Genomic DNA, 24,434 nt, shown 5'->3' on the forward strand with positions numbered 1-24,434 from the left:
TCTGAAACATCTTACTATCTAGTAAAATAAAACCTGATTCTCTATAGTTTTTAAGCTTTCCATGACAATGAGGAACCCATAAGCACAATTTGTATCTACTTTTAAATATTCTTGGGATTAAGTCAATGCATCTAAGTCTGGTTTGTGGTGGTGTTTTTGTTTTTTATTTTGATTTTTTAAGTGGTGGAGAGGTTCACTTTTGTAAAGATATTAGAAAGTTAAAACCTGCAAAAAAAATTAAAACCTTACTTTTTCTGAAAAAAAAATTGATATTTTTGCAAGGCAAAAAGGAACTCGTATATAATGGAAATCTTTCAGATTTCTCATTAGATTTTGTTGTCCTACATACTGTTGGCACTTAATTGTGAAGCTGGCAGATTTTTTTTAGCTTTTTCAACTAATCAGTCTGGTTCTTATTGCATTTAATAGTACTTTCCCTATTTATTATAAGAACTGAACAGACAATAGCAAAAGCAATAAGGTAACATAAGAATAAAGATACTGAACTAAAAAGAGACTTGAGAATTCTGATTTGGTTCTGTAATCCTGAGTGGTGTAGAGAAATAGGATTTATCTTAGTTAGCAGCAGACTTGACTGATAAGAGAATATGGAATCTTGAGAGGGGATGGAGTGATTCTGGCAGTCTGGCAGTTTGAAGCTGACAGGAATAATTAACTACATACAGTAGATACTTCTGACACTTCTATCATTATGTCTAAATTCACAAGTAAAAATTAATTAACATCCAGATGCTGAAAAGTATCATCAGTAATACAATGCCAAGAACAATGAGGAAACAAGAAAGAAGAGTAAGTAAGTCACTTAAAAAATATGCTAGAGATGAAGAAACAACAAAAAAAAATGGTCATTCCTATGTCACCTTAGAGTAAGGTTGTTTCAGAAGACAATTATAATGGGTTTTAATTTAATGCTATATAATTTTAAAGGAATTGCTTTATGAAGGTTAAGGTGAATAACTGTAGTAATTTTACCTTCATAATTATTTTAGAAAATAAATACTTTAGGGGTGACTAGGTTGTGTGTAAATAGAATTGTGTACCCCAGGACTGTCCCCAGAATTTCTTTACTTTTCCCAGAATTCTTGGAATTACATTCTCTACTTTGTGTCTTTACATTTTGTAAATAAGTTTGCTGAGCCTTTTGGTTGTTTTTTTGTTGTTTTTTTTTTTATTATTATTTTAAACCCTTAACTTCTGTGTATTGACTTATAGGTGGAAGAGTGGTAAGGGTAGGCAATGGGGGTCAAGTGACTTGCCCAGGGTCACACAACTGGGAAGTGTCTGAGGCCGGATTTGAACCTAGGACCTCCTGTCTCTAGGCCTGGCTCTCAATCTACTGAGCTACTCAGCTGCCCCTTGCTGAGCCTTTTGGGCTCGCTTTTTGAGGTCCGGGTAACTCTTTCTTTCCTAAGGCTATCATTTTCCTTTTTCTTCAAGTTATTATTAATAAATTCTTATAAAAATATGATACTTGAAATATTTGGATATTAATTTTTAAAGTTACATTTCCTCAGTGGTTTGAGAGAAAGTCTGGAGGAGGGAAAACAGGACTTTCTCTCCAGCCAATTAACTTCCATTCGACAGTATGATCCCTAGGACTGAACTTGAGTTGGCCTGGCAAGAGCAGAATACAACATCATATCCCTAATCCTAAAATACAATTCCCTCTAAATAAAAAGGCAGCTGGTAGTCCGGTAGCAGGAGTACTGGACCTGGAGTCCGGAAGCCCTGCTTCAACTGAACTCAGACACCAGCTATGGGTTAGCCTAGACAAGTCACTTGCCCTCTGTTTCCTCATTTGTAAAATGAGCACCTACCTCCCAGAGTTGCTGTGAGGATCAAACGAAATGATAATAGTAAAAAGCCTTGCAAACCTTAAAGTGCTATGTAAATATTAGCCATAAGTATCTTAATGCGGTTTAAAATAATATGAGCTTTCTTGACTGGCATACTTTTGAGTCATATTGAGTTTGTGGTCCACTAAAGCTTAACATCTAAAATTTATTTTTTAATTGATTTTTAAAATGTCCACAGACATGAATGAATGAACAAAAAAGGAACATTTTTAAACACTGCCATGTGCCAGCTATCATGCCAAGCACTAGAACTGCAAAAACAAAAGTGAGATAGTCCTTTCCCTCAAGATTACATTCTCACAGGGGGAGAGTACATATAGAGGTATGGTGGTCATGGAAAAGAATTTTGGACTAGGAAAGTCATTAGGATGTGTGTGTTGATCGAAAAGCAACAGTAGTATTGCTTTGAAAACTGTTCCCAAAATAAGAGGTAAAAAAATAAATAAGTTAGCATTTATATAGCACTTATTATGTGCCAGGCTCTGTGTAATGCATTTTACAATCATTTGATCTTCATCTGAAAAACAAGGTTGGGATAGAGAGCAGGAATATATGATGACAAGAAGACCAGAACAGACAGCTGGATAGATTGTCAGTCTAGTGTGGGACCAGCCAGATATAGATTGGGTACATTTATATTTATTCACCAATTCAGCTGAGCCCCAGGGCTGGCGTTCTAAAGCTGAGAAGGAATAGGAGGCGTGGTTTCTGGAGGCTCCGGATGGAGTACACTATTCCATGTGAGAAGGAACACAAGGTAGTAGCAGAGCCACTGGAAACATGGTCAAAGTAAACAGCTGGATGAGATGTAAGGGCAGCGAGAGTCACAGAGGGCTAGTGAATTTGTACTCACTCATTTACCAACTGAAGGAGCTCAGCCCCAGGGCAGGTGCTCCAAAACTGATTGGATTAACTTTCCCAGGTACCATCTGAATTTGGTTCTAGTAGGAAGAAGCAGGTCAGCCACAGGGCTGATGGCAAGATGGTCTGGGTGGATAGCTTGCTAAGATATGAAGCAGAAGTCTGGTCTGGGGCCAGCTAGGTAAATTTGCATTTGTGCACTAATGAAGGCTATTCAGTCCTAGGTTTAGCATTCATCTGACTATTACAAAATACATTTATAAAAGAGAAAACTAAAATAAAACAATTACCTGGTAAAGTGTTCCTAACCAGTCATTGAAGAAACAAAATTTAAATGACCCTGGAGCATTACTTCACAACCATTAAAATGACAAAAAAATATCGCCAGTGGACTTTGGAGAAAGCGGTGCATTCTTTTTTCTTTTTCTTTTTTTTTTTTTTAATATTTTTTCCATGGTTACATGATTCATGTTTTCTCCCTCCCCTCAACCCTCTCCTCTCCTGGAGTTGACAAGCAATTATATATATATAATTTTATCACTGGGACCCATTTCCATATTATTCATTTTTATAGAAGAGTAATCCTTTAAAACCAAAAAGCTAAATCACATACCCATAATAAACAAGTGACAAATCACATGTTTTCTTCTGGATTTCTGCTCCTACAGTTCTTTCTACAGATGTGGATAGCATTCTTTCTCATAAGTCCCTCAGAATTGTCTTGGATCACTTTGTCAACTTGAAATCTGGATGCCCCAAGTTTACCTCTGCCCTTTGAGAAACCCCAGTACCAGGCACACCTGTTTTGGACTGAATTATAGACCTTAGAGCAGTGATGGGCAACCTTTTGAGTTTGGTGTGTCAAAATTCGCCAAAAAAACCGAGCATAACTCAGGTGGTGTGTCACTTAGAGAAAAAAAACATAATTTCACAATATTTATAGTTTAAATAACAAAAATGTGTAATTGTAATATATAACTGTATTTAACAGACCAAAATAGGTAAATTAATATAGGTAGAATTGTCATCTATAGTGCACAGAGTGTCTACACTACACTTCAGCAAATGTTTCATCCTCAGCAAGTGGCCCCAGACTTCTCTGTATGCTGCCGCATGCGGCCACATGTCATCAAAAATGGCTACATGTGACATGTGTGTCATAGGCTTGCCACTACCACCTTAGTGTTTGGGGACCCTAGTTTGGGTGGCATTAGTGGACATAGTCAAGAGTTAGTGTGCCTTTATTTGTTTTAGAAGCTTCTCCCATTGTATTAAAGTCCTCTCTCCGGAAACCCAGCTCTTAGTTTGACCCTTTCCTTTGTATTTGTTATAGTTGAGCTCCCAGATACCCCAGCTGCAGGCTGCAACCTCTTTTCATCCTGCTTGCAGTTCGTCTATGCAGGCTTGCTGTACCACGTTTCTCCAGAGGGTATAAAAGACCCCCAAGTTCTGTCACTCTTCGGAGTTATTACCTAGTGAGGTTATCCTCTCAGAGATACTGGTGGCGGCTGAAGAGTGGACATTATCCCTCTCCTGATTAAAGACTTGGTTTTTCTAACTATTAAATAATTCTGTGTTTTTTTCCAAGTTAACAATTGCATTGCTTTTAGTAACAGTCAATTATATTTAATCATCCCACAATGTTTCAGTTACTGTTTATAATGTTCTCCTGGTTCTACTTATTTCACTCCCCATCAGTTCATGTAGATCTTTCCAGTTCTTGTAGAAATCAAGCAGTTCCTCATTCCTTATAACACAATAGTATTCCATCATACCACAATTTGTTCAACCATTCCCCAATTGAGGAACAACCCCTTATTTTCAAGTTTTTTGCTACCACAAAGAGCACAACTATAAATATTTTTGTACAAACAGGTCTTTGCCCAGTTATTTTTTTTTATCTCTTTAGGATATAAACCCAGTAGTGATATTGCTGGATTAAAGGGCATGCATTCTTTTAAAGCCTTTTGGGCATGATTCCAAATTGCCCAAGGAGGTGCATTCTTGTACTGTTTCAGAGACTGCAAACTGGTGGGAGACATTTGGAAAATATATTCCAAAAATTGGGGAAACAATCATACCCTAGACCTCTGTTGGTAAAGCCTTGGCACATATGTGAAACCAGCCCTTGGGGGGCTGCTCTGGTCCCCTCTTCCTAGTCCCTGAGGCCATTTTTTTGCATGCCTCACCCCTAAATTCACTCTCCCAAAGCAAACATTTTCTCTCTCAGCTCTCTTAGGTAATCTCAGGTCTCACAGACAGTTTGAATTTGCCTCTGGGCACTCAAACTAGGAAATGGTTCTCCAACCCAGCCCTAGACCCATGATGGTGAACCTATGGCACAGGTGCAAAAAATGGCCCACAGAGACCTCCTTGGGGGCACTCACACTGTTGCGCACTAGAGTTTAGAAAGGCTGAGGGACTCAGGCAGAGTTGCTCTCTTCTCCATCTCCACCACACCTCCTCGCAGCTCTGCCCAGCAACCCAATCAAAGCACTTACTCCTTCCCCTAAGCAAAGTGCTCTGCCACTACCTTCCCTCTTTTCCTCCCCTGTTTGGGGTAAGGTGGTGGGGGTGTGGGGGTGCGGCACTTGGTAGTGGGGGCATGATACATAGTCTGGAGGTGGGGTGGGGCATAGCTTGCTGTTCACCATCACTGTCCTAGACATAAAAATTCCATTATTAGAACTAAATCCTTACCATTGTGGAAATTTTTTTGATTGACAATACATGTTTATAATTTATTTTTGTTTTTCTGTGTTTTCAATGATGGGGAGATGTAGAAGGCATTGGAGTGTGAGGATGAGAAGACAGATTTTGGCAAATATAAGAAAATTTAAGATGTTCTGGTAGTATGATAACAAAGTATATATTTAAATATATTTGTAGCAGTATTATTTCTTATTGCGAAAATTGGAAATATCCATAATATTGCTTTGGAGTAGTGGCTGAATTGGTGGCACAGTGGAAAAGGATAGAATAATGGACTTGGAGTCAGGAAGACTAAGTTCAAATCTAGACTCAGAAACCTGCTAGCTTTGGGCCACATTTGGCAAGATATTTAACAGTTATCTGTCTCCTTTTCTTCATCTGTAAAATGGAGATAATTATACCATTTACTTCCCAGAGTTGTTGCGAGGATCAAATGAAATATTTGTAAAACACTTTGCAAACCTTAACTGCTATATAAATGCAAACTATTATTATAAAATGTAATATATCAAATTATTATCATATACACCAAGAGAACTAAGATAGAACCCTCCCCTGTGTACTCTGTCCTGAGCAAGTTGGCAATTCTTCTTGTCCTGGGTCCCCACTGCCCCTTACTGAAGTCTTTGCTTTTTTAATAATACTGAAGAAGTCTTTGCTTTAGTATTCACTTAAGATTGTAGCCTCAAAGTTGCAGCAGGAGTATTTTGCTTCTACTTAAGAATTTTAACATAAACTCTAAAATCAGTAAGTCAACTGGAAAGGCAAAAAAATAAAACAAAACAAAAAACAGTCCTTGTTCTCAGAGAGCTAATAGTGTATCTAATAAAAGAAACAACAGGCAAACAGCTGTGTACAAATAAAATCTCTACAAAATGGGGGTGATCTCAGGGAAGGCACTGAGATTAAGGAAAATTAGAGAGCGCTCCTTTGTAGAAGGTAGATCTTTAGCTGAGATTTGAAGAAAACAAGGAAAGGCAGGAGGGCAAAGGTGAAGTGAAAGAGAGTTCAAGACATGGGGAGCAACCAGTGAAAATGCTAATTTGTAATAATGGTTTGCATTTACATAGCACACTAAGGTATGCAAAGTGTTTTACAAATATTATTTATATAAACTTATATGTATGCCTAATAATATATGCACATACCTGTGTGCACACACATGCACAAATACACACATCCAATTTTTCTCCATCAGTTTATTAGTATCGCACCAAAGGGGAAGTAAGATTGACATAGTAAGAAATTAAATACATGAAGAAACTGCCTGAATCTTCTATTTGCTGACCATAAGTCATGTAGACTATATAGGGTGTCCCAACTTTGGGACACCCTATACAGATCCAAAGGGAAGACACAGAAGAAGGGAAGGTTGTTTGATGTCCTCTGGAAAGGAGTAAATTGTTACTATTTTTCATTTTGAAAGGATAACTAAAACTGGAATGATACCCCAAAAGTTATATAACTGTGTATACTATTTGATCCAGCAATATCACAACTAGGTCTGTATCCAAAAGAGATCATAGAGAAGGGAAAAGGTCCTATATGTACAAAATTATTTTCAGCAGTTCTCTTTGTGGCAACAAAAAATTGGAAACGGAAAAGATATCCATCAATTGGGGAATGGCTGAACAGAATACTACTGTGCCCTAAGATACAATGAAAGGGAAGATTTCAGAGAAACTGGCATAAACTTCCAAAAAGAAGTGAGCAGAACCAAGAAGATACTGTATACAGTAACAGAAATGTTGTACAATGATCAAATTAAACTATTATCAGCAATGCAGGGACCCAAGACAACTTTAAGGAACTCATGATGAAAAGTGCTATCCACAGCCATAGAAAGAACTGTCAGAGTAAGAATGCAGCTAGAACCATGCCATTTCTTGTCTTATTTCCTTCATGATTTTTTTTCTTAGATGTGTGATATTTGTCTTCTTTCACAACATGAGGAATAGGGAAATTTGTATTGCATGACAACACTGAAATAACCTATACTAGATTGTTTGCGACCTGAGGAGTGGGAAAGGGAGAATTTGCATTGCAAAAGGTCAGGAAACAATTATTAAAAAATTGTTTCTACACATAAATGAAAAAATAACAAAAGGAATGAGTTGATTAAAAAAAAAATCAGAGATGCCCCTAAATTGAATCTAGTCCATCATGTGAGAGGTTAAGATCTGGATGATACATATATTACACATACATAATAGTGCTTTATTATTCATTTAACTTTAAATATACATAAAGCCAATTAAACATTTTTTATAACTATTTACATTTGAATACTTGCATTTTCACATAAAAATATAAAGGCTTGCGACCTCCTTGATCTTCGAAGGTTCAGAGAGGCCTGTATTAGCTCCGGGCCCAGACTGCCCATTTGTAGCTTCTGCCCTCACTCCTAGGATTTCCAGGAGACCTCTCAATTTAGCCTACCTGCCTGTGGGCTACTTGATTCTGAGGCTTTCCAGAGTATCCTGGACCACTCCTAGATCCAAGCCTCTGGTTTCAGTCTTTGTCCAGGGCTTTATGCAATGTCCCAAATTATAACCACTTCAAATAGACATTTAGTATCTCTCATTTGTAGCTCTTTAAGTCTGTACCTTCATCTGCCTGCCTGCTTCGGAGAACTCAACAAAACCAACCAAGATACACTGAGGGAAGACCTTCAACAACATAATCACTTCTCTCTCTCTCAAAGTATTTCTCTCCAGGCACTCATAGTTTGCTTAAACATCTTCCTCAAAAGTTGGTATACTCCTGTCCTGACATATTCTTCCCCATCTCTGTAATTCTGAGCCTCTGCATCCTCCACTGCCTGCTCCTTTAATTCTTCAACCCAACTCCCACAGTGTCCCACCTCTGATCAACCCTATCCACTGTGCTTTCTGGAATGCCTGCTCCAGTTAACAAACCTGCTTTCATCTTTAAACTTTTCCTTTATCCTTTCATCTTCTAGCACTCAGAGACCTGGTTCCTTCCTGATGACCTGGCCAGCCTCACCACTCTTTCTAATACTGATGACATTTTCATTTATACCCTTCCCCTTCCAATTTCCAATCCTCTCCCCTCATCACCCAGTAACCTCTCCTTCTTTGAGGTTCATTCAATCCATACTTATCACCCAAAGAAGATTCTGATACCTATTATATACCTACTCCCAGTATATTCTTCCTTTCTCAATGAGTTCAGTGCCTGACTCATAGTAACAGCTTTTCTTTCATCTCCATCTCATAACCTCATAACGGAGTATTTAACATATATAGATACTCCCTCAAACACTTTAATTTATTGATTCCTCAATTTTCTCATTACCCATGACTTGCTCCTTCATTCATTTCAGCTAAAAAGAGATTTGCCATCACCCACATTTTATGTTCATGAACTCTGAAATTCCTTTATTTGATCAAAATTAGTCCATCAATTTTATTCTATCTTATAATCTCTACCCTAACCATAGTCTTTGCCCTCACTATAACTTCAAATCTTTCCCAAGTCATAATCCTTTGTACTGGTTTAACTCTCTTCCCTTCCCCCATCTTGACTACTCAGGGAATAAATTAATCTCTATACTATCCTCTACTCCCCCCCAGATTCCCCTTTTTTTCTGAACTTCTTGATTACTTTTAAATGCACCATTGTCCTTTCAGTTATCCATGCTTTTAATTTCAGGTTCAACCTCAATTCCTCACTGGTACTTATTCCACATATCCAATCAATTCCCTGTACTCTCACAGTAGCCTTATTTGCCTCAGACTCTCCCCACATTCCAATTCATCTTCTGCTCAGCTGTCAAACTGATTTTCCTAAAGATCAGGCCTGAACATATCATGTCACTCTTATATTCAATAAACTCTAGTGGGTCCCTATTACCTCCCAAATTAAATATAAATTCATGTTTGGCTTTTAAAACCCTATACAGTCTTTCTCCTTCCTCCCATTCTAGACTTTTTCCAATTTACTTCCCTCAAGGTATCCTACAATCTAGTGATATATTCACTTCCTTGCTATTCCTCAAACACCATACTCCATCTCCTAATTCCCTATACTCTCAATTGGCTTTCCCCCATTTCCAGAATGTTCTCCTCTTCATCTCTGTCTCCTAGCTTCCCTAAAGTCCCTGAGATTCTTACTAATTTCATTTGACTTCTTATCCTTACTCCTCTTGCTGGCTACAATTTGCTGATGTTCTAACAATGACTTCACAGGTAGTCAATAAGATTTTCTTAACTAATTGTTATGAAAGCCTAAATCAAAAGCCTAAATCAAGAAATGAGTTCATGTTTTATGATCAAAATTCTGGGCTGAAATGTGAAAATAAATATTTTAAGGAGAATAATAATATACTCTTTAAAAAGCCATGTAAAAATAAATTTAGCACTGTTTTACTTACTTCTGCCGGGTAACCCAGTGTATAACTAGATCCAACCGTTTTTCAGCTAATCCACATTTAATTCCTTCCACAGTCAACTGAGCATTAACAGATTTTCTAGCAGCACGACTTGTACTAAAGAGAGCCTCAAAGAATAATAATAAAGGAAGAGTTTTCCCTTTAATTTTACCAGCACCTAGAGTGGGGAGAAAAGAACTATTGAGTTAAATGTTTTGGACAATATTATTTATTTCATTTCATATTTTATAGGGTGTTCCTTTAAAACTTGTGAAGATGATGAAAAGTACAACCTACCTTCTATAAGAGAACTTATTAACTCTGAGGGTAGATTAAAAAATATTGTTTCTCACTTTATTTTTCTTGCCTTTTTTTGCAACATGATCAATAAAGGAAAAATGTTTGCATGACTTTGCATATAAAATGGGTATCATATTGCTTGCCTTCTCAATGCTTTGGGGAGGAATTGGACAGATGAAGTGAATTTGGAACTCAAAACTTTTAAAAATAACATTATAAATAGATTAAGTGAAAGAAAAAATAAAATTCGTGAAGAAATTTTGTAGTTTAAGAATTAAGTACTTCAGTTTTCAAGACAGATCTGACATTATTCTCCAATTTAGATCTACAATTGATATGAGTTGATAGTTGAAATTGCTTGTCATTTTAAAAATATGCTATTCTATTCCATATCCTTATTCAACTCTATTCAATTCTATCAACATGAATTAAACAGTCCCAAGGCATTTTGTATATTGTTTTCATGGCTCTGCTTTCTTTACTTTTTGTCAGTTAATATAAATCTTTCCATGATTCTCTGTATTCATCACTTTTGCCATTTCTTACACCATAGTAATATTACATTACATTCATGTACAATTTGCTTAGTCATTTACCAATCAATAGGTATCTACTTTATTTTCAATTTTTGGCTACTGCAGAAAAGTGCTGTGATGCATTTTGGTATTAAAAAAATACACACACACACTCATATATAGATAAAGATAGAGATAGAGATAGAGATAGAAATAGAGTTAGAGATAGAGACTTTCTTATCAATGGCCTTCTTGAATGTAAAGATTAGTAATAGAATATCTAAGTCAAATAGTATAGACATTTTAATCATATTATTTACGTAATTCCAAATTGCTTTTCAAAATGGCTATACTGATTTACAGTTTCACCAGTGGAGGAAAGAAAGATTGTGGATCTATGAAAGAATAAAAGTACTGAAAGATTATTGGAACACCTAGGTAGTACAGTGAATAGAGTGCCAGGCTGGAGTTGGAAGATCCTATATTCAGATGCTTCCTACCTGCCTGACCTTGGGCAAGTCACTTAACTCCTACAGCCTAGCCCTTGCTAGTCTTATGCCTTAGAACTGCCACTAAGACAAAAGAAAAGAGTTTTTAAAATAAGAAAATGAAAAAAAGAAAAAAGAAAGGTTATTGCTAAAGGCCCATATCCCAGTAAAAAAAAATTCTTTTGAAAGAAGAATTTTGAAAGAAAGAAAATAAAGTACAGGCCAGTTGCAACAGGATGCACACTATTTATAAAACTTTTTTTAATGTCTGTATTGTTTCAGAGTTCACAGGGCAAAGAGAAAATACTGCAAGCAGCCAGAAATAAACAATTCAAATATCATAGAGATATAGTCAGGAGTACACAGGACTTAGCATCTTCAACATTAAAAGACTGAAGGGGAGGGCAGCTGGGTAGCTCAGTGGAGTGAGAGTCAGGCCTAGAGACAGGAGGTCCTAGGTTCAAACCTGGCCTCAGCCACTTCCCAGCTGTGTGACCCTGGGCAAGTCACTTGACCCCCATTGCCCACCCTTACCAATCTTCCACCTATGAGACAATACACCGAAGTACAAGGGTTTAAAAAAAAAAAAAAGACTGAAGGGATTGGAATAAGATATTCCACAGGGCAAAAGAACTAGGGGCAGCTGGGTAGCTCAGTGGATTGAGAGCCAGGCCTAGAGACGGGAGGTCCTAGGTTCAAATCTGGCCTCAGACACTTCCCAGCTGTGTGACCCTGGGCAAGTCACTTGACCCCCATTGCCTACCCTTACCACTCTTCCACCAAGGAACCAATACACAGAAGTTAAGGGTTTAAAATAAAATAAAAATAAAAAAAAGAACTAGAATTACAATCAAGAATCACTTACCTATCAAAATTTAATATAATCCTTCAGGGAGAAAAAAAGGATATTTAATGAAATAGAGGGCTTTCCTGATGAAAAGACCAGAGCTAAATAGAAAATTTGACTTTCAAATATCAGACTCAAGAGAAGCATAAAAAGGTAAACAGGAAAGAGAAATCATAAGAGATTCAATAAGGTTAAGCTGTTTATATGCCTGCATGGGAAACTGATACTTGTAACTCCTAGGAACCTTATCATTATTAGGGCAGTTAGAAGGAGTTAGAGGGCTATGATGGGATGATATTGAAAAATATAAAAATAAAGGGTGAAAAGGAGGAATGTCCTAGGAGAAGGGGGAAGGAAGAGGTAGAATGGGGGAAAATATTTCACATGAAAGAAGCATTAAAGAGTATTTACAGTAGGGGAGAGTATGAGGGGTACCAGGTAACACTTGAACCTTGCTCTCATCAGAATTATTTCAGAGGTAAAATACACCCAGTAGAGTATAGAAATCTTTCTTACCTTAAAAAGAGGTAGGAGGGGAGGAGGATAAGAGAAAGGGGGTGAGAGCTGATAGAAGGGTGGACAGATTGTGGTAATCAGAAGCAAAATACTTCTGAGGAACAAAAGGATGAAAGAAGTGAGAGAAGAATAAACAGGAGGGAAAAGTAGGATGGAGGGAAATATACAGAAATCATTAATGTGAATGTGAATAGGATGAACTCATCCATTAAATGGAAGTAGATAGCAGAATGGAATCCATGATTCAGATATAAAGGGAAATACCATAAGCAAACTGGGGAGCTTGGAATATTTTACTAATCAAATCTTTAGATAAAGGAGGAATTTATGACCAAATCTTGTTTTGTAGAAAACATTACAGGAGATAAAAGGTGTCATTCTGATTACATTAAATTAAAAAGCGTTTGTACCAAGAAAACCAATGTAGCCAAGATTAGAAAGAAAGCAGAAAACTTGGGGGTGGGGGGAATTTTACAGCAAGTTTCTCTAATAAAGGCTTCATTTCTCAAACATCTAGAGAACTGAGTCAAATTTACAAGACTATAAGTTATTCCTCAATTGATAAATGGTCAAAGGAACAGGAAGTTTTCAAGTAAAGCAATTAAAGCTATCATTACATGAAAAAAATGCTCTAAATCATTATTAGTTAAAGAAATGCAAGTTAAAATAACTCTGAGGTACCATCTCAGATTGCCTAATCTGAGAGAAAAGGAAAATGATAAATGCTGGAGGGGATGTAGGAAAATAGGGACACTAATGCACTCTTGGTTGAGTTGTGAAGTGATCCAACCATTCTGGAGAACGATTTGGAACTATACCCAAAGGGCTATAAAACTGCATGCCCTTTAACCTAGCAATACCACTACTAGGTCTATATGCAAAAAAATTTTTTTAGGAAGGAAAAGGATTTATATATACAAAAATATTTGTAACAGTTCTTTTTGTGGTTGCAAAGAATTGAAAATTGAGCAGATGCCCATTAACAAGTTGGAGTATATGATTGTGATGGAATTCTACTATCCTCTAAGAAATGAGCAGCAAGCTACTTTCAAAAAACCTAGAAAGAATTACCTGAATTGACAGAAAGTGAAGTGAGCAGAAACAAGAGAACCTTGTACACGGTAACAGCAATATTTTATGATGATAAACTGTGAATGATTTAGCTATTCTCAGCAATACAATGATGCAAGGTAATGCTGAAGACTTTATGAAGAAAAATTCTATCCACCTCTAGGGAAAGAACTGAAAAGAGGTTTTTTGGGACTATGTTCTTTTTTTCAATGTGACTAATATGGAAATATGTTTTGCATTACTTCAAAATATCAAATATATGTCAAATTTTCTGCCTTTTCAATTAGGGGAGAGAAAAGGAGAGAATATGGAACTCAAAATTTTAAAAAACCAAATGTTTAAAAATTGTTTGTACATGTAATTGGAAAAAATATTGTAAAGGAATGACTAAATTGTATATATTAATATATTGTCTCAAAATTTTTACCTTTGAACTTTATGTCAAATTAAATCTAGTTTTACATAGGTTCTTTAAGACGAAATACATCAGATCAAGACTTCCTTTTTAAAAACTGAACATTACCTACCTTAAGATCTCCAAAATTTAAAACTCAACTCTCTAAAGGACCTTAGAAATCCTTCAGCCCAATCCTCCCATTTTACTAATGAGGGAGCTTAGATATAAAAAGGTTAAGTGACTCGCTTTTATCCAAGAGACATTGCTGTCTCTTGGATAAAAGGAATTCATAAGGTTTATGCATATATGATCTTCTCATGACAGGCATGAGGTATAGTGAATAGAGATCCAGTACTGAAGTGACTCTACTTTGGTTTAAATCCTTTCTCTAATAGCTATAGACTGCCCTGAGAAAGTCACTAAACTTCTAGGTGCCCCAGGGACCTCTCAAGCACCATAAACTGATAACTTGCATTCATAGTGTCCTCTTTGGGAGTTCTCTCTACCAATGTAATACAGGTCCCTCCATTCCCCTCCCATCCCACACCACCACTCACCCCGAAAAAATCATATAGAAATCCTTACTCCTAAATTTCTTCATTGTTGCCATGTTTCGAAGAATTCCTCTAGGACTGTTCACTGCAAAAATAGCTGCAGACTCATATTCACCATTTGTGAACAATTCGTTGAACCTAGTTTATTTTGTAACATCCACATACCCCCACCCCAGATAAAAAGATACTCATTAAATGGTCTGACACAGATTAAGCATAAAGTAGGAAATAACACGATAAAATATACAAAAACAATTCTAGTATTACTCTGATAATATCTAAGTGGTCTCATTTTATGTTTCTAATCCTCACAGGTGGCATAGTAAAGAGAATGTTGGAGTCAAAAAAGATCTAAGTTTGAATTCTATCTCAAACACTTATTAGCTGTGTAGCTCTGGACAAGTCATCTAATCACTCTCTGATTCAACTGAAGTAACAGCAAGATAGACAGGAGAATCAAGAAAGAAAGACTAGTGCCATAATAACCTAATGAGAAGAGAAGGTGATTTACAGTGTTGAAGGCTGAAAAGAGATCAAAAAGATTGAGAAGTCACTTGATTTGACATATTTAGAGACAGAACAGTTTCAGTTGAATGGTGAGGTTAGAAGCTGGACTATGGTACAGTTAGGAAAAGGAGAAGAAAAAGAAGTGAAGGTATCTAAGGCCTGGGATCATGAGAAAAGCAGCAGCATTAACCAGTACAGTAGTATCCTGGATGGCTTGGGGCTTGGAGAAAGGTCTGAAAGATGCAAAACAAAAGCAGCTCATTTTGTACTAACATTATGTCAATCCAGAAAAACCTAAAATTTAAGACTGCCAATTTCACTGTACTGAATTTTTAAAAATAAATATTTTATAAAACAATAATTTGCCAGCTAGAAAATGAACAGCTCATTAATTGCTATACATGAGCTAATTCTATTTGCCTTTCAATGTAGTCAAGTAATACTTCAGCTTCCTTGGCCTTGTGTGGATCTTCTTCAAGTAATTCCTCAATAAGAGTTTGATCATCTGAAATATTAGAAACACCCAGAGATGTTTACAGATGCATTTAACCTTGCAAACCTGTCATCTCCTAAGTATAGCTCAATAATGATATATTTAACACAAGGATTTCATGCAAAATTGTGGCATATCATCATCATCAGTGCTACAGAATTCCTACCATTTTCTTTACTAATCTAAATCAATCCTCAGGTTACCTCCTTCCTAACTATTTTTTTGGTAGATTACTTGAAAGTTGTTAAAAAACAATATATTCAGTGGTCATAACACTGGTAGCAGAGCAAAATTCAATTCTGCAGCCTCTGAGCATATTTTCAGCCCACTCCTAAGCTTTTCATGATTATAAATTATCAAGTCATTGCCTTCAAGTTGTGTCTTCCATGACATAAGTTATTTTTAAAATATGAGTTACCTTGTAAAAGTCTTTGAGTTTTACTCAGCTGGATTACAAAGTCTTGAAAAGAAACGCTCATGTCAGATTTTATCCAGGAAAGAAATGCATTTGAAACCATTTCTGTTTTTCTATGACTATGAAGATAAAAATAACCAATGTACTCAGTCTCAAACCATGTGAATATAAATATAGCAGTTTTACATATTTCAAGGTCTTTACAGAATAAATTCATACCGAAACCGTAATTCATTGTTCAGTGCTTCTGCTTCATCTCGCCTACGTAAAGCCCGGACTGTTTCTTCATCTAAGTCAGTCTTTCTCATATGTGGAATGTATTTTACCAAAGAGTAATTTTTAACTTCTTCATATTTTTCTTCGAGACGAATAAGGTACTCATCAAGAGTATCTAAATCAACAGATTCTTCTAGGGTCATGCCTATTGGAACAGAAAACAAAATTACACAAGCTATTTATAGAAGCATTATCATATAAAATAGCAAGTCTAAGAGATATTAATCAAACTTCAATTTTTTAAAGCATATAAAAGATGATATAACAGCATTAACAATAAGGCAAAGAAAAAAGACCCCAGAGGATTATCATTAATTAATTTTTTAAAGTTAAATAAAATGTCAACAAATAAAAACCAGAAATATATTTGAAAAATGATCCATCATGACTAACGACATATCTGTAATGGAAGGGTGATTTTATATTTCGAAAATAAGTTTCAAAAACAACCAACCTATATGTACCATAATTTGGGAATAATCCAAACTGTAACATGAATGCAATGGTTTTACATTATAAGAAATGAAAAATATACATAATACAAAGAAATATAAGAGTAATGCTGAGAAAAGAAAAACAATAATATCAATAGTTGATTTTTATAGTGTTTTTAATGAATTAATATGTTGGTTACATCAAAATTCTCAGGTCTCTACCTCCCTAATGACCCCATATATTAAAGGAGACATCATTTGACCAAAAAAAGTATATATAAACTATCTTTTGTATTTCTATTTATCAGTTACTTCTCTGGAAGTGAACATTCACTTATTCTTCAAACATTAATTCTATAGCTGTGTATAATGTTCTCTAGGTTCTACTCATTTCACTTTCCATAATTTCATGTATTCATATAAACATAATTCCATATTGGTTTTTTTAATTAACCTGCTCATCATTTTTCACACAGTCATATTCTACCACAACCATATGCCACAACTTGTTTGGTCATTCCCCAACTAACAGATATCCCCTCAATTTCCACCACAAAAAGAGTTGATATAAATATTTTATAACATATAGGTTCTCATACACAGTATTCCATCCCTCATCTTTGTGCCTCCACAGCAGGAATCTTTCATGCCTAGAATACGGATCCCTCTTCATCTTCACCTTTTAAAATCTCTGCCTTCCTTCTAGGCTCAGCTCAAGTGCCACCTCCTACCCAAAGCCTTTTCCAATCTCTACCCCTCCCCCTGCACCATGAGATTATTTTGTGTTCCATTCTGTATATATGTTTTACTTATTTATGTGTGTGGATGTCTCTTTCCCAAAAAGACTGCAAGCTCTTTAAGGCTGGGTACTTTTTTTCTCTACCCATAGTCTAAAACTTTTTATAAGTTTAGCTGTAGGTGGCCTGGGGACCTTGAGTAGAATGCAAAACTGTAGAAGGGGAGGGGATGCTCCTCTGTTGTTCCCTGTTGCCATCTGTCTTGGTCTGTCCCCTTCTCATGGTTGCTATCCATGGGAAGCAGGGTCTTTGGGAACAGACCCCTCCCCTTTTGTTCTACAGTTAATATTTTAGAAATTCTAAAAATCATTAATTTATAACAACCTCTGCTCCCTTTTCTGACATGCTGTCATCACCAAGTAAAAAAATAAAAAAGGTTCCTCATAGGCCTGAGAAATCTTATACTTTATTTTATAGGTTTATCAAGATTCTTTTAAAATATGACATCTCACAGTTAATATAATACTGAAAAAGGGGGTTAAGTACAACATAACTTCAAAATCAGACATTTCTCCCACAATGTATGCAGTACTATTCTAGTTTCATTGGTTTCTGTTTTATCTCTACCAACAAGACTATACATTTCTTTCCATGTCTTCTAATATTTTTTTTCCTCCTAGAATATGTTACATAAAATGAACATTTGTCCTTATTAAGCAAATATATACTTTTTAAAAGAAAAGTCAGTACCCACCCAGGATAAACCTAAGTGAAAAAGAATTTGGTCTAGATTTGAATTTAACATGTTATAAAAGGAAACAGTTAAAATATCTCTTGTTTTCTTTAAGACAGTAAGTAAAATACCCTACCTGGAATGGGCCTTGCAGGATTTACTACAGTTGTGAGATTTTTTATTTCATCTTCACTGCACTTTCTCCTAAGTTGTCTTAATTTACTTAGTTGCATTTGAATTTTCAAAGAATTTGCTTTAATAACCCTTATCCTGAAGGAAAAAAAAAAAGATTTCTTCCATTTCCTTCAAATGACTCAACTTTTTGGATCATGAGAATTAGTTAAGCAAAAATGGGTTAAATAATTACACTTATTTTGAATTATTATCTTATTCTGAGTTATCCTGAGTTTTGGTTCCTAATTTCAGGTAGGTGGGTGTTCACTAAATGGTGCCGTGAAAAATGAACTAATTTCATTTTTTCTCATTATAATTGTTAATGAAATTTCATAATGGGGAGGATTCCAATACAATAAAATTTTAATGAATTCAAGCATATATTAGTTAATAACCTAAGCTCAAAATTCTAAATAGTCAAAATTACAATCTAAAACTATTTTTGCTTTATATGCTTATCTACTATATAATCAACTTTAAATAAATAGAATCCTTTCTATTATATATTCACAAACTACAGTCTCTGCCTGCCCACAATATGCGCCTCTCTCTCTGTCTCTCTCTCTCTCTGTCTCTCTCTCTGTCTCTCTCTCTCTCTCTCGTCCTTTAGATGAGTCACATTTTGATGCCTTGGTAATTTCATAGCCATATAGCATTGCCAGAGCACATTAATACGAAAAGATGGTCTTTTGTCAGAAGAATTCACAAGACCGTATTTTCTTTTGTTTCTTTAACCTAATCCTATTTGTGAAATAACTTTTACCATCTTTGCAGTGAAATCTGGTTTCATTCACTGTGAGAATCTCAGTAATGATATAGTTCAGCTTTTCCAACTGTATGTCTCTGGATAAAGATTTCATATTTGTAGTACTCACAGTTACTAAGAGTACAGAATTCTTAGCACATTCAGGTCTATTTTCTGCCATTCTAACATCAATGTGGATATAGAAGTCAGGCCTCACAAGCCAGATTTTCATTTAAAAATTTTCCTTTCTTAAATAAAGTTAATACACAGTTAAGCATGACAGTAACAATGAGTTTATCCAGGCTTCTTGCCCATCAAATGCAATGTCCCTCTATGACACTGCTAAGTATAGAAGGGGACAAAGGAAATTTTGTAGACTGGTTCAAGATTTTCAACACTGATTTGAAATTTCTTACAGGGAAGGGGGCAGGGGAGAGCCAAGGGTGGCTTAGTAGCAGCAAAAAGCTGAAACCACACTGACAATCCTTTCAAACCATTCTTTAAAAAGCACCTCAAAATGACAGGAGTCAAAAACCAACAGCAAGATAGAGTGAAGTGGCTCTTGTAGCTGGAAGAATCTTAAGTGGGGTAAATTAACCCATAGAACCCCAAGAGAGGGACAGTTAAAAGCAATTAAGAATGTGGGTATATATTCAGCACCCCAAGCTGAGTGACTTTCACTCTTTTCTGGGATGGGGTGCTGGGTGGATGAGGGAAGTGGGATAATTATTATCACTACTGCTTTCTGAGGCCTAGCATAACTCTGATCAGCAGAGCTTGGTGGAATTTAGCTTTTCCCACACTGATTATCTATAAGACTGTCACACTGATCCTGATTTTATTACTGCTGAAATCAACTAGCAGCAATTTCAACCTGAACTTCAATATCTTCAGATCTCCAATCAAGATTATCTTTAAACCATCTTGCTTTAGTATTTAGTTTATATATAATTAGATTAGCTTGTGAGAAAGTGAAAGAAACAAGATCCTGGTGTGGGGCTTCTGCCCCATTAGGAGAGAAGTCATCCTGTCAGCAACTAAGAGCTTTAGACAGATTTGGCCTTACCCTATTTCCTATTATTACCTATCAATCCTTTCCCTTCAAGATCATTAAATCCTTATTTAATCTAAGGCAGTTGGTGTGAGAGATCCTGAGATAAACTTTATTGGCCAAATACATACTTTACCAAAGCCATACTCCATCTTGCCAGCCTCTGGGACAGTTGAGATCTTGAAAGATAGGAATCAGCTTTGAACACATCCTGAACTAATTTCTCATTCTTGTTTAGGGGATAAACATCAAACAGGTAAAGTCATCAATTTCCTGTGAAGTTATTCCCATTTAATACAAAGTTCACCCCTGGAAAGCTTATCAGATAAGCAACCATTACTGGTCCAAAATCATTTCAGTTAGATCAAATCCCAGAGTCCTAAACTGCCAAAGGGAGAGGGAGTTGGAGTTCCATCTACTAGCTTCCCATTCCCCACCTGAGGCTTGAGTTTCTAGCCAGGGCTCTGGGCCTGCAAACTGCATTCTTATACTCTCCTGCTGAATAAAGGTAAGCAGAGGGAGTTTATTTTCAGGGGGTAAGGGAGAACCAGAAGCAAAACTGCACACAGAGAAGTGCTGACTGACTACTTCCCACCTATTGCACCAGTTTTCATGACTGGGCATAGACCAACTTCAGTATCCCAGGACCCTGGATACAGCAACAACAGAGTACCTCATTCCCCAGACCCACCCCTTGAATTCCCAGGCTCTGGCACCACCAACCCACAGTGAAGCCCAGAAATCCACAGTGCTGGGCACTTTTAAGCCTACACTACAATGAAGACCTAGCCCCAGGGCAAAGTAGCTCATAGTGCAGAGACCTGCAAGCCAACAGCAGAGGATACAGAACCAGCAACTTTCAGAATTTCCAGTCCACAGGCAAAAAAGTAAACAGCAAAAGAAACACCTAGCCCTAGAAAATGTCTGTGGTGAAAACAAGCAAAACAGAGTCAATAGGAGACTGTGAGATCCAAGCAACAACATGTAAAAAACTTTCAAAGGAAAATGGAAATTGGTCTCAAGCACTGGAAGAATTCAAAAAATCAAATAAGACAGGTCAAAGAAAAATGGGGAAAAGAAATAAAAGTAATGCAAAAAGAAAATAACAGCTTAAAAAACAAAATTGGTAAACTAGAAAAAGAGGCCAAAAGATCCAATGAAGAAAAGAGTTCCGTGAAAAACAGAATGGACCAAATGGAAAAGGAGGATCAAAGGGTCATGGAAGAAATTCATTCTTTAAAAATTAAATAGAAGCTAATGACTTCACAAGAAATCAAGAAACAATAAAGCAAAAACAAAAGAATGAAAAAATAGAAGAAAATATGAAATATCTCATTGAAAAAACAACTGTTCTTGGAAAATCGATTCAAGTGAAGACTGATTTCATTCCAAGAGCAAGTGAATAAACTGCCAAAGAGGAAAGGGGATTATACCAAAATCTCAGTCATTTGGCATTATCTAACCCAATACCAATAACTATCCTTACTACAAACCTTTATCCTCTAACCTAACCCCAAGCCAAGTAACCAGAGGAGCTGTGTGAACAATATACAGCTTCTCACTTGATGACTTTGGCTTGGGCACTGTTTGTGGGGTCAAGTGCTTAGCTGAGCTGAACATTCATAAGCCCTGGTGGTTACCAGCACACCTTGGTGGCCACCTAAGCATCCCTATCCTCACTCAGCCTAGATCCATTTACCATCTAGGGATCTTGGGCCAGCTTGTCACGCCCATCTTACAGAAGCACCATACTACACCGTATAACAAGGAGAAACAATTTAAGAATTATTGGACTACCAGAAAGTCATGAGCAAAAAAAAAAAAAAAGCTCCTAGAAATCATATTACAAGAAATTATCAAAGAAAACTATCCTGATATTTTTGTACAAGAGGGTAAAATAGAAATTAAAAGAATCCACAGATTACCTCCTGCAATAAATCTCTAAATGAAATTTCCTACAAAGCCAAATTATTGGCAATTTTCCAGATCACCTCAAAAGAATTAATTTGAGAACATTTCTCAAGAATAATTATTCTACATGAAAATATGTATTGTATGACAGCATTGGTATAACTCTTATTAGACTATTTCCTGCCTCAAAGAGGAGTAGGGAAGGAGAAAGAATCTGAATTGCAAAATGTCATATAACAATTGTCTTGTCTCTACAAAAATTGGAAAAAAATGTTATCCACCAACAGAAGAAACTGATAGTCTGTATGCAAATTGAAGCATACCATTTTTTTCTTTGTCACCTTCATGAGTTTTTTCTTGCATAAGCGATATGTGTCTCTTTTTTCCACAACATGATGAACATGGAAATATATATTTCATGATGTCACATGTATAACCTATGTCATATTACCTGCCTTTAGGGGAGTAGGGAGCAGAGAGGAAGGGAGGGAGAGAACATGGACTACAAAATACCAGAGAACAACTATTAAAAATTGTATTGTCAGGTTCAAAAAAGTAAATATTTCATTTAATTTTTAAAAAAGAATGAGTATTCTACCACCCAACTATATGTTTAACCTGTGCACACATCTAGATTAAAAATTCAGAATTATAAGTAAAATGTGAATGTGTATGTGAAAAATTACCTACCTAAAGCAATGATTCCCAAAACTGGTTTTATAGCATTCTATAATGCCTCACCTTATTTTAAAGGGTATTACAAAATTCTCAAAATCAAAATAAATTAAATTCACTCTAATTTAAATATATGTACGATAAATAGAATGTATTACTTTCATGACATAGATAAGAACTGAGAAATCAAATGTATCAAATGTAATACTAGCAAAAAGGTAGAGAAACCACTCTGTCATGTCTGGGGATTCCATGTACCATATCACCCCCAGAGCTCAGGCCAAGTTGAACGGATGAACAGAGAACTTAAAACCATGATTGGCAAATTATGTACTGAGACACACCTAAAATGGCCTGAAATTCTCCCTCTAGCTCTATTTTATCTTAGAAGCAGACCCAGGGGAGATCTACACATCTCACCATATGAGATGCTTTTTGGACATCCTCCTATACAGGCTAAGCCTTTTTCTCCTGCATATACATCACTATTAGGAGGAGATACTTCTATTGCTTCCTATATACAGGAATTGCAACACAGACTGCGTGAACTCCATGAATCTGGAACTGCAGTACAAGCAGGACCAATAGACTTTTCACTTCATGACCTGAACCCAGGAGACAAAGTGTATACAAAGAACTTCCAGCGCACTGGGGCAACCCAGCCTTCATGGGATGGCTTGTTTGAAATTTTATTAACCACCCCAACAGCTATAAAGATTGGAGAAAAGGACTCTTGGATTCATTGCTCACATGTAAAGAGGGCATCTTCTATTGAACCTGATTGACTGTTTCCTGTTACCTGCATCGGAGATGTTCATAGACTCATGGATGCTAATTTTGGAATCACATTGGTTTGTCTTGATTTTTTCCCTGAATTTATTTTAATTTTCTTATTGATTTTCCTAATATCTTTTAATAGAATAATTGATTTTTTTCTTTTTTCTCATTTCATGTACTCAAGTACATATAATCACTTAATTTTTTGCAATGCTATAATTTTAATATATATGTATTTGCTGTAATATTACAGCTTACTCACAAGGCCTTAGACTCCAGGAACTTGCCATATATTGTTAAATGTTATGGGACTATGATTAATGCTTCTGTCTGATTCCAGGAGAAAGAAACACATGAGCCATTAATAGTGCTAAGAAAACAAAAGGTCATGGAGACCGACTGACCAATCCAATGGGATTGATGAGAACATCTGCACAGTGCCAAAGAGCACAAGGTCAAAGACATCATACATATACAGGTGGGATTGAGGTACTCCCACGCCAACACTAAGGACTTGAACTCAGTGTAAGAATCGAAGTTGCGACACAACATATGTTAAGACGTAGGACTCTCCGAACTACACTGCCAGTCAGGTACCACAGGTTGGCTATCATCTGGCTCACCCAGATATTCCTGAGAATGAAGGGAATGACAGACACTTCCCTTGCATTTAAATCTGATTCTTTTTCCTCTCTTATAGAATGGCAACTTCCTGTAGTCTTAGCTGTAAATGGGTAAGTGCAGTATTACTGCATTATGTCCTACAGACTAGTAGGATGGAAATTATATAAATTGGACCTAATACAAGGGCCTGTTATAAATTTATTTTGTTTATTCAAAAATTTTATATACATAGCTTTTGATACTTTGATTTTGATTTTAATGTTTTCTTTTCCCAAAGTTTCAATTTTCTTCTATTTGATTTTTTATATTTTTGTTTTTTCTTTTGGATTTACTCATACAATCCCATAACTC

At 36.1% G+C, this 24,434-nt stretch overlaps 1 protein-coding gene across 2 annotated transcripts in view; it reads right to left on the bottom strand.

Moving 5' to 3' along the window:
* CLHC1 (clathrin heavy chain linker domain containing 1) overlaps positions 1-24,434 on the bottom strand; it is a 42,900-nt gene that overhangs the window by 14,030 nt on the left and 4,436 nt on the right. The window contains exons 3-8 of one of the 2 annotated variants that reach the window (XM_044660667.1): positions 18,263-18,396; positions 16,166-16,367; positions 15,950-16,065; positions 15,459-15,543; positions 14,563-14,669; positions 9,847-10,021 (exon numbers count right to left, since the gene is read on the bottom strand). In XM_044660667.1, coding sequence (XP_044516602.1) covers positions 9,847-10,021; positions 14,563-14,669; positions 15,459-15,543; positions 15,950-16,065; positions 16,166-16,367; positions 18,263-18,396 — 819 coding nt within the window. The remainder of the gene's footprint in view (positions 1-9,846; positions 10,022-14,562; positions 14,670-15,458; positions 15,544-15,949; positions 16,066-16,165; positions 16,368-18,262; positions 18,397-24,434) is intronic. The other variant, XM_044660668.1, reaches the window with a different exon arrangement.

The sequence above is a fragment of the Gracilinanus agilis genome, chromosome 2, assembly GCF_016433145.1.
Source record: "Gracilinanus agilis isolate LMUSP501 chromosome 2, AgileGrace, whole genome shotgun sequence".
NCBI lineage: Eukaryota > Metazoa > Chordata > Mammalia > Didelphimorphia > Didelphidae > Gracilinanus > Gracilinanus agilis.